At 55.0% G+C, this 14,277-nt stretch overlaps 1 protein-coding gene across 5 annotated transcripts in view; it reads right to left on the reverse strand.

The window, feature by feature from the left end:
- Positions 1-394: 394 nt before the first annotated feature.
- Ercc6 (ERCC excision repair 6, chromatin remodeling factor) overlaps positions 395-14,277 on the reverse strand; it is a 61,211-nt gene continuing 47,328 nt past the window's right edge. For all 5 annotated transcript variants that reach the window (XM_063233772.1, XM_063233773.1, XM_013148609.3 and 2 more), the window contains 10 exons: positions 12,725-12,820; positions 10,997-11,212; positions 10,524-10,634; positions 10,229-10,348; positions 9,831-9,925; positions 8,947-9,092; positions 8,177-8,863; positions 3,568-3,757; positions 3,098-3,173; positions 395-2,238 (listed from right to left, as the gene is read on the reverse strand). In XM_063233772.1, the coding sequence (XP_063089842.1) occupies positions 1,852-2,238; positions 3,098-3,173; positions 3,568-3,757; positions 8,177-8,863; positions 8,947-9,092; positions 9,831-9,925; positions 10,229-10,348; positions 10,524-10,634; positions 10,997-11,212; positions 12,725-12,820 (2,124 nt within the window). In that variant the 3' untranslated portion in view covers positions 395-1,851. The remainder of the gene's footprint in view (positions 2,239-3,097; positions 3,174-3,567; positions 3,758-8,176; positions 8,864-8,946; positions 9,093-9,830; positions 9,926-10,228; positions 10,349-10,523; positions 10,635-10,996; positions 11,213-12,724; positions 12,821-14,277) is intronic.

Raw genomic sequence — 14,277 nt, forward strand, 5'->3', positions numbered from 1 at the left:
AGATGGGTCCTGGGACGAGCCGTGAACTGCAGGAGACAACTTAGCTACACCGACTACGACTTTAAAACCGAGTCACCTGGAACCCAGAGCCTTCTTAGAGGAAGGGAAGAGCCCTGCAGGTGACATCAGGCACAGTGAGGCGGGCGGGTATAAACACTGGCGTCCATCACCTGGGCACACACTTCAGTCTGCTGTGCGGCACCACGGGCAAGACGGCTGCAGTTGCTGTATATTCCATCAGGCACAGTGAGGCGGGCGGGTATAAACACTGGCGTCCATCACCTGGGCACACACTTCAGTCTGCTGTGCGGCACCACGGGCAAGACGGCTGCAGTTGCTGTATATTCCCGTCACCCCCGCACGTTCCTAGAGTGAGTAAGGAATTAAAAATATCTGACGAAAACTTTAAATCTTTTATTCCTTCTGATATTTACACATTAAATATATTTACACTGCAAGAGGATTAAGTGTTCTAGAACTTAGACCTTATCTAAGGAAGTTACTCTGCCTTGTCAAAGCCACTTGCAGAGAGCCTGCTGTCCCTGTGCGTCCACTGGGAGGACGGGGCTAAGCGTCCAGTCCAGTGTGACCCCCTGAAGCCCGGGGTGGGCGCAGCTGGGGGACACCGCCTCGAGCCCGCTGCACTGCAGCTTGGGACAGGGACTTTTCTTTAGTTAGAGACAAGGCTACACCTTCTGCAGCTCAGTATGATTGAAACTTCTGCCCCTGTGGCTGGGAAGTCCTGAGAACAAAGTGACAGAGATTTCTAGAGGCTAAGGTCATAAACCTAAAAATAAGTGGGCGCTGCCCGGAAGCAAACCAGCCTGAGTGCTGCCCCCGGAGCCCGGCACTGAAGGTCAGCACTGGCCTGAGCACTCCTCTATGGCAAAGTGAAGAAAGCAGTCTGGCTTCCTCCCCACCGGAACCGGAAGGAGCAAGGCGGAGGGAGGGCCAGAGCAAGGCTGCACCGCCCCGGACCCACAAACCCAGGCGCGACAGACCCAGGCGAGCAGCAAGCTGCTCGGGCAGCATCAGGTTCAGGGAGCAAGGCCTGCGGCCAGGGAAGCCTGGTGATGCGGTGCTCGCTCCGAAGGCCCCGGTTCCACCTCGGGGCTGGGACGTCTGACCCATGGGGTCTGCAGGGCAGGCCCCGGCAGGTGTGCGCCACTCGGTGCATTTATAGCAGTTCTGCTTGGATGTTCATTTATTTCTAAAACTTCACACATTTCAGCTTTCCCCAAGCCTACAGTTACTGCTGGAGGGAGATAAGAACTCATTGCTTAAAGAAGCACCAGGACAAACTGACCACGTGGCTTTGCCGACAGACATCCTGGTATTTATGAACAAGTCAGGTCTGCTCTGTTTAGGGCAACACCCGCAGGGGGCGCAGCCCTGGGCAGAGCCTGCACTCAGCGGTGAGGCTTGAGCTCGACCCTCAGCACCAAGCCTGAAAACTTAAAAACCTGCTGATGGAACGGCACCCCACAAGGAGACTGCTTGTTAAGGAAACTGTTTTGTAAGACAGCAAACCTGATCTTTTTTGGGTGGCAAACGGTAAATGTATGCATTTCAAAGTTAGGTATCAAAATACTGATGGATGAATGTGAGGCCCAGGTCGAGGGCGCGGGAGCAGGTTTCTAGCACCACTAACACGCAGACAGCAGCCCTGTACGCGTCTCGGGGAGCACAAGGCGCTGACGAGCAGCTGCTGGGTCCCTGATCTCCTAACATTGTTCTAGTCCCTTCCCAGGCCAGGACGCCTTCAGCCGCGTGATGAGGGCTTCCCTGCCCGAGGAAGGGCTGGCGAGGTAGATGCTGTTGGCGGAGGAGCTGGGGAGCGCTGGGGGCTGCTCAGCAGTACTCCGGCTTGAGTCTCCACACCCCCTCCCCGCTCGGCGTCCTGTGGAAGCTGCACAAGTTCCGCAGCAGCTCCCGGAAGACGCAGGACTGCGAGGTGGACAGCCGGGACTCGAACTCCTGCAGGATCTCGCGAGTGCTGGCCTGGCCGTCCACGCGGGCCTGGAAGGCGATGAAGTTCCGCATCTCCACCAGCAGCTCATCGTGCTCAGTGGCGCAGGGTGGCGGCGTGGGCGCCTCCGCTGTGGCCCTGCTCTCCGGGCGCTCGGGCAGGGTCAGGTGGTTTCTCGCCCGCATCCTGGCCAGGAGGGAGGAGGACGCCAGGGCGGCAGGGGAGGAGTCCGGGTCCTGCACTCTCCCGCTGAAGTGCTCCACACCATCCTGCAGAGAGAAGGCGCTGCGCTGACCCACTGGGTTTGCAGACTATGAACCCCTTCCCCAGGGCCAGTGAGGGGCCCCAAATTAACCCGGGCTCTGGGGGCTGACTCAGACTGAGACTTCGTCATGGCCCAAGGGAAAGGAGGAGAGCCCCACACCTGAGTCCACCCGCTGTTAGTGTCTCTTGACAAAGTAAAGGATCAGAAAGGAGGGCTGTGGGCCACCTGCAGGCGTGCACTGTGTGCGCGCGGAGGGGGCACAGGCGGCACGCGGTGGGGAGCGAAAGGTGGCAGCACCAACCGCCTTTCCTCTCCTGCCATCATTGTCCTCCTCCTCCTGCTTTACACCCCGTGTTTCCTTCCAGCCACAGCACTGATCCCGCCCAGGAAGGCTCCAGGCCTCCTGCTAAAGACCGCACAGGGCAGCGGAGTCTGAAAGGTTCTACTCCTGAGCACGTTCGCAGTCATGGGAAACTAGGAGTCCCCAAGTTTTACATTAAGACCACCTTCACTAGGAAAGCAGTGAAGCACTGGGGCCTGTGGGTGCTGCTGGGGGACAGGGGCTGCCGACCTTCACTCCAGTGGGTGGGCATCTTTGGAATGGACCCCGAAACAGGCAGGATGCACTCCTGGGTGGCAGGCCTGTCCCCTTACTAGCTTTCCAGGCACAGGGCAAAGATGCTAACGTGGCCCCGAGTTTCAGGAAGTCAGAAGCCCTTCTGGAGTCCCGGGGAAGCACGTCATAAATCAGAGCCCACGACACGAACGTCAGGGGTCAGCACACAAGGAAGCCACCCTGAGGCACTCGGTGGGAGGGAACAGGACCGAGCTCGGCTGGCACGTGGAATGTGGGCTCCCGTTACCTGGCATTTCTCTGCTGAAGACGATGGAGGGCGCTGCCCGGAGAGGCTGGAGTTCCTCTTCTGCCCAAATCTACCCCTGCATGAGAAAAGCAGCACAGAGAGGAAGGTCAGCTTTTGTGACCAAAGCACTCAGTCAAGACTGAACTCTTCCGGGGAATGCGTCCCAGAGGCTGCTCCCCGCACCCCAGCTCCTGCGCCTGCTCCACCGGGAAGCAGCACCCCTGACACTCGCTCTGCACACAGGGGAGCGGTCCAAAGGGCTGCTGAGCAGCCTCGATGCCACTTCAAGCAGGCTGCCCAAACTGAACCCCAGGCTGAGTCACTTTCCTGGCTTGGGGAAGCTGGGATGAAGTGGGGGAGACAGGTGACAGCAGCATGCCCAAGTCGCCCTGTACTGGATGGATCTGCACCGCTGTCTGGGCGCGCCCTCCCCCCTGGCTGCCCGCAGGCCTGCGGGGAGGGGGGCTCACCTCACTCTGGAGCCCTGGCGGCCTGTCCAGGTGGGAATGCCAGACGCAGCACCCAGGCACTGCTGACGGGACAGCCGCAGGGCTTTCAGGGCGTCCTGCGCCACACGGTTGGCTTCTGCCTCCACCAGCACGTAGTCTGGGCTGGCCCCGTCCATGATGGCATCGTGCCTCACCACGCTGTGCACGCCCACTGGCAGGAGAGGGGACAGGGTGAGCAGAATGCAGGCTACACAGCCTCCCTCCCCAACGGCTGGTGCTGTACAGACACAGAATGGGCCAGCCCTGTTAACCGCTCCTCGCTCTGCAGGGTCTGCTGCGACCTGGGACCTGGGGAAGGAGGGTCCAATCACACCACTGTCCCCCAGGGATGCAGAAGTGACCCGAGTTTTAGGGTAACCCCAGAGAAGGCGTTAATCACGACCTTAACACTTAGCTTCTTCCCCACCCCCAGGAAGAAAAGCAGTGTCTCCCACTAATGCTTCAACAAAGGGAAAGATCTAAACCAGAATTACAGAATCTCTAAAAAATGATCATGGAAACAGTCCATATGAGAATAACTGGGATAAAATTAATGTGGTCACGGTGGAAAATTCACAGCCCTGCACATGTGTGTCAATGAAAGAAAGTAAGTTAAAGTTCTAAGTGCAAGTTATAAAAAGAACAAGTTATGTGTAAAATAAGCCAATAAAATTCAACATGAACAAATTACCAGGAATAAAATAATAAAGATAAAAGAAAAAATAAATAAAGAGAACGATCATAGATCTAGTTAGTAAATCAAAATCCTGGCTTACTGGTTAAAAAAAAAAATCACACAATAAGTAGTCTTCTATTTTCACTTAATCAAAGAAGTAAAAATAAATGTAAACAATTATAAATGACAAGAAAAATTATCTTGAAACAAATTAAAAACTTTCTAAGAATATCTTGCATACATGAAAAGTAGACAAGATAGACAAGATTTTAAGAAAACAGACCAGGAACACAGCAGAGAGTTACCAACGGTACACATACAAATAAAACCACAGAGCACCATCGTTTATGGGCATCAGTGAGAAAACATTAGTTTTAACATCAGCAAATGGGATCCAGCAGCAAAGGAAACACTGCACTATGTATAAACAAGCAGGCGTTTTCTAGGAATTCAAGGTTGGTTCAATATTGAGAAATTCATTAGCTAATATTGTATTAGTTTCAACATCATCCATTGGTGATATTTCTAGGCAAGTGTGCTACAACTAAGCTGTCCCCTCAGTCCTGAACATGATCATTCTAATGCCGCTGACAAACTTGACCATCTAGGCCTGATGAAAACACTCAAAAATTGAGAACTGACAGAAACTTCTTTAATGTGTACATAACTTAGGCCTAACATCAGAATCTTAATGAGTAAACATCAGAGGTTTTTTCCACTCGGAATGGGCAAGTTAGGACGTCCACTGTCTCTAGCACTATTTAACATTTAATTGGGCTTAATAGGCAGTGCAATAAGAAAAGAAAAATCAATTAAAGATATGACTAGAAAGCAAAACAAATTTTCGCTTTTAAAAACCGTTTTGGACTAAAGCTGAGGCCTTGCTCAGGCGAGGCAAGCACTCTAACACTGTCCACATGGCCAACACCTCCCACCCTAACACTGTCCACATGGCCAACACCTCCCACCCTAACACTGTCCACATGGCCAACACCTCCCACCCTAACACTGTCCACATGGCCAACACCTCCCACCCTAACACTGTCCACATGGCCAACACCTTCCACCCCACCTTCTTAAAGTCTGAGTCAAGGTCTTGCTTGGTTGCTCAGGTTGGCCTCAAATTTGCAAGGCTCCTGCTTCAGCCTCCCAAACAGCTGAGATTACAGGTATGTGTCACCCAACCTTTGCAAAGTTTGTAAATAACAGAAACTCTAAACCATCAATGATAAAATTTAGCCAATGGTGACAATGCATAAAATTCAGCTGCAGAAACCTACTGCCTTCCCATTCACACTCAACAGTTGGTTAGGGTCACATAGTGGGGGAACCCCCCATGCAATGACAAGTAAGTTAAAAGAGCAATAAAGATGTTGGAACTTAGGACGCCAGGAAACCAAGCAAGCAGCTCCCCTCCCTGGTAAGCGGCTGCAGTGTGGCAGACTGCGGCCCTTGGGGAGGGGCGGGACCACCGGTGTCTCCTGAGATCTGCGCCATGTTGGAACTTACAAAGCTGAGAAACCAAGCAACCAGCCTGCCTCCCTGCTAAGCAACAGTGAACTTACTGGTGCAGTCAAACATCTCACTTCCCCAACCCCCGCTTCTCCTGCCCACCCCGCCACGTTAGTAAATGGGAACCAGAAATCTGAGCATCTCCTGGGAGGCTGACCATAGCCAATCAGGGGGACTTCCTTCTACCATCTCTTTGAAGGCAAATGTTTTTATTACTGTTTTGCTCTATTATTTACGGTACTGCTCTATTCAATATTCAGTTTTGATAAGTTCTATAATGTTCTGTATTTCATTTTATTTTGATATACATGATTGAAAGAACAACTATTATAAAGATAACAAAATATACTGTGACACCTATTTCTGTTATCCCGGTAACCTGCTGTGAAGTTCTGTACCAATTTCACTGTACGATCTTAGTTGGCTTTATTCTGTCTTGTTCTGTTGTATTTTACTACTTTCAAAATAAAATTTAAAACAATAAAATAAAATAGCAATAAACCCAAGAGATTTGCAAACCTTCCATGGAGGAAACTGTTAAACACTCTCGAGAGGGTATTTTATTAGGCCTGAACGGATGCAAGACTTCACTTGTTCTGCACCAGGCAACTCGGTAAGTACTGCTCCCCTGTCACCTCACACGCTTAGGACACGCCCTCCAGGTACCAGCAGCCCTGTCCAGGACGCCAATAGGTGGACACCAAGGCTCGCGTGGACAAGTGAAGTGGGTGAGTCTCCAGGGAGACCCCGAGGCAGCAAAGCTGTGCCCCACAGGACAGAACGCGGGCTCTGACTGCAGGTCTGGGGGGCAGGGACAGTTAGGCAGGGACTGACAGGGAAGAGCGGCAGGCGATGCCACCACACCTGGGACGGCACTGTCCGACAGGCAGGAGTCAGCGAGCAAAGTGGACTGAAGCACACAGTGCTGGTGAAGCGGGGGCACTCCTACCCAAATGGACCGGAGATCTCAATGCAGAAAGAAAGGCCATCGAGGCAGCAGAGAGCAAAACTCGGGGAATCCCTGTGTTAGCTCAGAGTGGAAAAGGCTTGCTAACTATGACTGAAGATCGGTATTTTTAAACACTTTTCCATGGGGGGAAAATTACTGCAAATCAAACAAGACAAACTGAGAGAAAATGTTTACAATATAAATGAAAAATAAATAAATTAGGATATCAGAGCTAATAATCTATATAAAGGACCCTAAAAAACCAAGGAGAGAAAAGACCAAAAACTTAGATAGTAGTCAAAGGATGTAACAGACAATCCACATGGAAAAAGAAGAAATGTACAAGTGGCCCAATACATGTGATGCAATTTCATTTACTGTAAAATAAAGGCAAAATTAGCACGAAGATGAGCTAACATTTCCTACTACTCAAACTGGCACAAATGGCAAATGTAACACACTCTACTGCCAGGCTCTGGGCACAGACACCTGCACGAGGCTGGTGACAATCCACACTGATACCCACATGCATGCGAAAGGGAGCTGGGCCTCAGCTCAAGAAACCCAAGAACTTCTGCCCGGTACAAAGCCACTTGGAGGGTTTTCTCTGACGATACTGAACGACGCACACACAGAGAACAGTACGCCCACATGGCCTCCAGGAGTATCAATTACGAAGGAAAATAAGGATTACAGCTGAGAAATCAGGCAGATCTCGGCCAGTGACAGAACAAAGCAGCACGCGTCTCCTGCGAGACACGAGGCAGAGCACACTAGGCTCCCGTGCTTCCTGCCAGGACGCAGGCGTGGTCCCCGAGCTCCCGAAGGGCAAGGCAGCACTGCACACATCAACCCAGGAGCGGGCAGCAGCGGAGCTGAGCGCACCACTTCAGCTGAAGTCTGAAACGACCCCAAGGTAAGTTAAAGAAAGAAAGACACCAGGCTAAGTCCAAGTCTTTCTGAAGTGCCACGCACACCCGTCGTCTCAGATGGGGGTGGCCCAGGCACCCTTGGGGTGACAGCTGTCCCCGGGGGACACGTGGCCCCAGAGAGGCCCAAGGGCCCTGGAGATGATGGTATGGAGGGCACAGCCCTGCTGCTGTCTGAGCAGTGCCTGCCACCCTCCCCAAGTGCCCTCCCTGGCTGCCACCCCAACCACTCTCGGACGTCCGGAAACCTGCCCCTCCCCACACTCCTACGGTGTCCCCTCCCGTGGCTGGAAAACGAGACGGTGCAGCAGGTGAGGCAGGCGTCCCTGTCTGTGCAAAGCCTCGCACTTCTCCTGCAAGTGGCTGCAGGTGAGCGACCAGCGCCCTGCTGCACAGATACCTGGAAGAAAGCCCCACTCTGGGTACAGAAGGGGGTCACGTCGGTCTCTGGGGCCTCACGACGTTTGATCTGAATCCAGGAGAACACTCCTGGCCGGGCAGCGGCGCAGGCACCTGGGACATTACCTGACTTCTTGAAGAGCTTTTCCAGGACGTAGTCGTCACCACTGCGAGCCCCAGCCGCAGGCTCAGGCTCAGCGTCGGCCCGATGGTACGGCCTCCGCTTCACCAGGTGCGGCACTCGGGTGCCCTCAAACTTGGCGTCCCTGCGGTGCCTGGCGCTCCCGGGCTTCCGCTGCTGCTCCAGGGCCCCCTCTTCCGCCACTGCCTGGTGCTTCGTCTTGGACTTGTGCTTCCAGGACCGACTCCCCGCCTGGCCGTTCTCCCAAGGGGGCTCTGCTGGGACCTGGCCGCTGTGTCCGGCAGCAGAAGGCGCCTGATCCGTGGTGGGGTCCTCCTCAGCAGGTGGCCCAGGCGCCCTGCTGACCCTCAGGGATGCGGCGCTGCCCCCATGTCCGCTGGTCACCAGCGGTGCCTCTGGTCCAGACCCTGCACCTGTTTCCTCTCCAGCCCCATCACCAGCAGTCACCCCGCCACCTGGGTGGGCGTCACCAAGGCCACCTGCACCGGAAGCTACCGTGCTTCCTTCAGCCCCGATTGCCTTGGGTTTAGCCTTGGCCGGAGTGGCTGCGCCTGTACGTGTGGCAGAATCTGGGAACCTCCCGCACTTCGGAGCATCCTGGTCTGCCCCGAAGGCCGGCGGAGTCCTCCTTTTCAGATGGCGTCTGGGCGTTGGAACATCCGAGCCAGTTCCTGTGAACGGGAAAGCGCAGCCACGTCTGAGTGTGCAAACCCCGTGTGATTTATTCCCTTGGGTAAAGGCCTCTGTGTGCTACCTGCAAAAATAGCGCTTGTTTCCGTGCTCTGGGTCGAGTCGGGGCTTGTCAGAGTAAACAGCTCGTAAAGGTCATTGGACTTGAAAAACCGCCTCTGCTTTGGATCTTTTAGCACTCTGTTGGTCAGAAACTGCTTGAAGATCTGCCTGAAAGGAAAAAAGCTCAAGCTGACATGAGCAGTGGCTCACCTGCACATCCCAGGGACAACAGTCCTCGAGCGAAGTCTCCGCTGCAGCTGAGCGAGGAGCTGGGTACTCCCCAAGCTCAGCCTCGAGAGGCCACAGGCCAGCGAGTCGGGGCGCAGGCAGCTGGTGAGTCACAGGACTCACTCAGGGACACGGCCTGCTGCTTCTGTCCAGCGAGGCCGCTGAGCCCGCAGTGCTCGCCGCACTTCAGGAAAGGCCTTCACACTGAGCCATCGGGGCTGCGAGGAGTGGCCCTCACCCCCGGCCCTCTCTCAGCAAACTCAGCCGCACTCCGACCTGTCCCCACCGGGCGGGCCCCAGCCTCGCCCGCTGCCGTGGCACAGGCAGCTCCGCAAGGCAGCACTGCACTGCGCGTGCACCAGAGCCCATGCTGGCTTCACCTGTGCGTCTTCCCCAGCTTTTGCACAGGAGGGAGGAAGGAGTCTCTCAGGTAACAGTGGACACTGCCTTTGCACAGCAGTAGCCCCTAAAGTAGACTTGGGTCCAACAGTGAAAGCGTTTTTAAAAACTTGAACAATTTCTAAGTGTATTTTAATGGCAGAGAAAAAAATACAAAACAAAACGAAGATCTCTCCCTTAAAGTTCAGCAAACACTACTCTAACATGGAGGGTACTGCACAACTCTCCCCAGTCCCCACTCGGGCCGCGGGTGCACGCAGCAGAGACGTGCTCACTGACCGGTGGTAGATCTTCTCCTCGATGGTGCCCGCCGTCAGGAGCCGGTACACAGTCACCTGCCGCTTCTGGCCGATCCTCCACGCTCGCTCCCGGGCCTGTGGCAGAGAGAGGGTTCAGCTGGGGCATCGCCGTGCAGCACTCCAAGTCAGGGTTGGCACATGAGTCAAGGCCGTGCACCCCCACCTTGTGGCTCCCCAACTGCATGGATAAACAGCCGGACAGAACTGAGCAAGTTCCCAGCTCGGCACCCTGTCCCCTGCCCTATGCTGACAAGACGGCGCGGTGGACAAACTGCTGCTGGCCCAAAACAGACTGTGCTCAGAGCCAGCAAGAACTTAGGAGGGTGACTACAGTGGGAACCTGCCCCCATAGACCCCCGCTGTAAGGCACAGACAGACCTGTGTATCAGTGCTCGGGTTCCAGTCAGGGTCGTAGATGATCACCCTGTTGGCCCCGGTCAGGTTAACGCCTAGGCCGCCCACACGCGTGGTCAGGAGAAACACGAAGATGGACGTGTCCTGCAGGTGAGACGTGCGAGGTGACAGAGTGTCAGAGAGGAGCCCAGTGAGCCTTGGGCCACTCACCACCCCCCCAGGACATCTGAGCCACTCCCATGGAGAGCGACCATCACGGCCTAGGCCGGCAGCACAGGTGGCCGTGCAGTATCCAGCTCCTCACTGCCAGCCCTGGTACCTGGTTGTATCTGGTGATCAGCGGCTGCCGAGAGGCGATGGTGGTGCTCCCATCCATCTTGAGATAGGAGTACCCCCGGGCTCTCAGGAACACTTCCAGGATGTGCAGCATCTGCGGAAAGAAGACAGGTCCACGGGGGCCCTGGCCTCGCCTCCGCAATGCGCCCATGCCAAAAGAGCTGCTTCTCCTAAGGGGCAGAAGTGGCTCTCCTAGGAGAGTATTTTCGTATTTCTTAGACTTAATTCTTACTGTGTAAGCAGCAAAAACCCAGGCCTAAACTCACCTGGACACCAGCCAATCACCAGGTTTTTAAGTCAGGTCTGGACACCACTTCCAGAGAGGAATCCAACGTTGCAGAGAGCTCTGCAGGCGGCCACCTGCTCTGGGGGCCTCACTCTAGGTTACAGCTTACTTTCTGAATGACAGGTCCTAAGATCTAAGAACGGACTTATCCTTGAGGTCTACACACTCACCTGTCTGGACTGAGAGAAGAGCAGTACTCGCTGACCCTGTCTGTGCCATATTTTCAGCAAAGACTCGACAACAATCATCTTCCCCGAACGCTTCCAGTACCCGAATTGACCCTCTTCCAGCTCCTCATCGGGGAGACCGCCGAGATTCTTGGGGCCTCCAGAAAAGAGGTCAGGGTGGTTGCAGATTTTTCTCAGGGCTACAAGTCCAGAAAAAATCTGCAGTGCAAGAAAACACAAGTGCACTGCGATTACCTCAGAGAATATGGTACGGAGGGATGCAGCGGGAAGAGCATGCTCAGTGGGTGACACGGATTAGCGTCACTCCTCACCAGCTCCTGCCTTCTTCTCTAGCCACAGATGATCAGGAGTTGGAGAGTTCATCATTCTCCTCCCCTGACAACTCCTTAGGAAACCAAACAGCTCTACCTGACTAAGCCCATCTGCGGCTGGGCTCACACTCAGTTCCCCTCACTGGAAAGAAAGCCGTGCATTCACAGCACTGTAAACTTGCTACAGAAAAACACAGTTATGACTTAAGCACAACATGTCCCCTGCAGACCAATGGGCTGAGGGCGTGATCCACTCTGCACAGGTGTTCAGGTGGACCCACACCTGCAGGCCCCCCGTCACACGTGATCTACTCTGCACAGGTATTCAGGCGGACCCACACCTGCAGGCCCCCATCATAAGTGATCCACCCTGCACAGGTGTTCAGGCGGACCCACACCTGCAGGCCCCGTCACACGTGATCAACCCTGCACAGGTATTCAGGGGGACCCACACCTGCAGGCCCCCGTTACACATGATCCACTCTGCACATGTGTTCAGGCGGACCCACACCTGCAGGCCCCCGTCATATGTGATCCACCCTGCACAGGTGTTCAGGCAGACCCACACCTGCAGGCCCCGTCACATGTCATTCAGTGTGCTTCTTCACTGCACTGCAGAGCGGCCCGGAGGGTGAAAGAGACGGTGCTCTCTCTGGTTGTGTCTGTTTGCTCACTACCGAAAGAGCTTCGAGCTTAACGAAGGTTCTCGCCATAACGTTTCCAAGAGGCACAGAGAACACCCCTGACTCAGGGCAGTGTGCGCCATCTGATGAAGACTCAGAGGCCCAGCTTCCAGGCCCACGCGCCAGCACATCTGCCACGTTTCCGTGAGCTGTGCCCACCTCACTGGAAGTATGTGTGTGTGTGGGGGGAGGGGGGGACACAGAGGATGAACTGTCCCTGAAAGCCACATTCTGCCGCACTCACACACACGTTCATGAAAGACACTGCCCTGTAACCTCCACATTCTGGACAACGGCAGAGGGCGAGCTTGACTGGTACGGACAGGGACACTCCGTTCCCGTTCTGGACTCAGGAGAGCCAGAGGCAGACGCTTCTGACCCACAGTGACGCCTGGTGTCCATGATGGCAATGGTTCCTACACATTTATGAGTGCCAGGGCTTCTCTAAGAAATTGATGAAACTGGTGGATCCTCATAACCTTCTCCTCATAAAAGAGCAAAACCCAGCAACGTACCTTACATCCACCCCTGCCTCTGGCCGCGCTGGGCTCTCCCTGCACAACTCGGGGTTGCCTCCTCCCTGGGCCTCGCTCCTCCTCTGCCCCGAATGCTGTGCAGGGCTGCATGTTCACCCCCTGGGCCCCACACAAGTGAACACACCGCCCCGCTATTCCCCTGGTCCACCGCTCATCTTTCCAGCTGCATCACTGGCTCACCTGCATCTCCCCATTGAGAATCTGGTAAACTTCTTTAGAATCAATGAAATTCTGGTAGACTTTATGCTGCTCATCTGTAAGGCGGCAAAATAAGACCTATAGGGGAAAGAAAAACAAACCATAGCTTTAAAAAATTATTAGAATAAATTAAATCATTAATATGGTTTCTAATGAAAAGAGTACATGATATGCAATTTACCAGTGTGGCTCCCATTACTATAGCAAGCACTGACGACGTGCCCAAGCACAGGGTGTGTATGGCCACCTGCCGCCCTGCATCATGGCCCAACAGTCCTTCTGGACTGGGCTCCTGATCACAGGTGAGTTCAGAACCAGCCACACAGACCGCCCTTCCTCTCGGCCCACAGACGCACCCCGCCAGAGCGCCCCCTTCCCTGGGCTTCACGAGGCTCTGGACTCGGCTCCCCCCAGCCCCACCATGCTGAGGAGCCCGCGCCTCGGGTTTGCTGACGCTTTCCCTCTCTGCCCGTCTCTCCCGCCAACTTCAAGCTTTCTGTACCTGCTTTCTTCCCCGCCCAGTGCCTTCACGTATGCTCTGGGGCGTCTTTCTAAGACAGGAATCTGAGGTCTTACAACTCTGCACTTCCTAAACTCAGACCTTCACCTACAATGCTAAAGCTCATCCCTGCCAGCACAGTTATCTATATGCTTCTCCACAGGCTGCTCTGCCTGTAAGCCACTGTGGCAGCAGTTATGAGAGACCCTAAGATGGGTCCACAACGGCCAGGCCTCCGAGGACGTCCGGTCTAGGAGAGGCCCGGGGGAGCTCAGGAGGAACTTCTCTGTGATAAGTGGGTGTAGTACAAGCAAACGTGCGCACATGTGTGAATGTGCATGTGTGTGTGCACCCGTGTGCTGGGGGTGGGGAGAGGGTGGCAAACACAGGCACAGCGTAGGAAAACACAGCTGTGTCCAGGGCACAGCATGAAGGGACAGTCTGGGATCTCGGGGGGACAATAAATTGGTGCTGGCGGGAGATGGGTTCAGGAACAGTGCACGATCCTGGGAGGAGTGGGGAGTCCCGGCAGAGAGCAGGCCAACCCAAGCCTGACAGCACCAGCTTCGGAGCTGTGCAGAGCTGTAGGATGTGACACAGCAGGAGACTGAGGACGATCAGAGATGGGCGTCCAGGCACTGGCTGGCCTGGACTACAGGGCTCAGAGGGCCACAGTCTGAGGGCAGAGCCAGAGGGCGTGAACGTGGAGGCCTCGGTGTGGAGATGAGTATGGAGAGAAGGGAAGGGCGTGAGACAAGCAGCCCTGAGCACAGGCGTGCAAGGCATCCGGCCCCACCACTGAAGCCACGGTGCATGTGCCTGGGGCGCTGAGCAGACCGCAGGACCCCAGGACGGGGGTGAGAAGGAAGAAGCTTCCCACGCCTCCACCGACGACATCAGGCCTCTGCTCAGGACATTACCGGAGCAGTCCCAGTCTCCCCAGAGACTGTGGGCACTCACGATCTGGCCTCTCCCTGCAGCCGCTCTCCTCGCCTGAGGACCCAGTTGCACTGGCTTCCCTGCCACTCTGCAAGCC

The sequence above is a fragment of the Cavia porcellus genome, unplaced genomic scaffold, assembly GCF_034190915.1.
Source record: "Cavia porcellus strain 051 isolate PalLab524CR breed Dunkin Hartley unplaced genomic scaffold, mCavPor4.1 scaffold_23, whole genome shotgun sequence".
Lineage (NCBI taxonomy): Eukaryota > Metazoa > Chordata > Mammalia > Rodentia > Caviidae > Cavia > Cavia porcellus.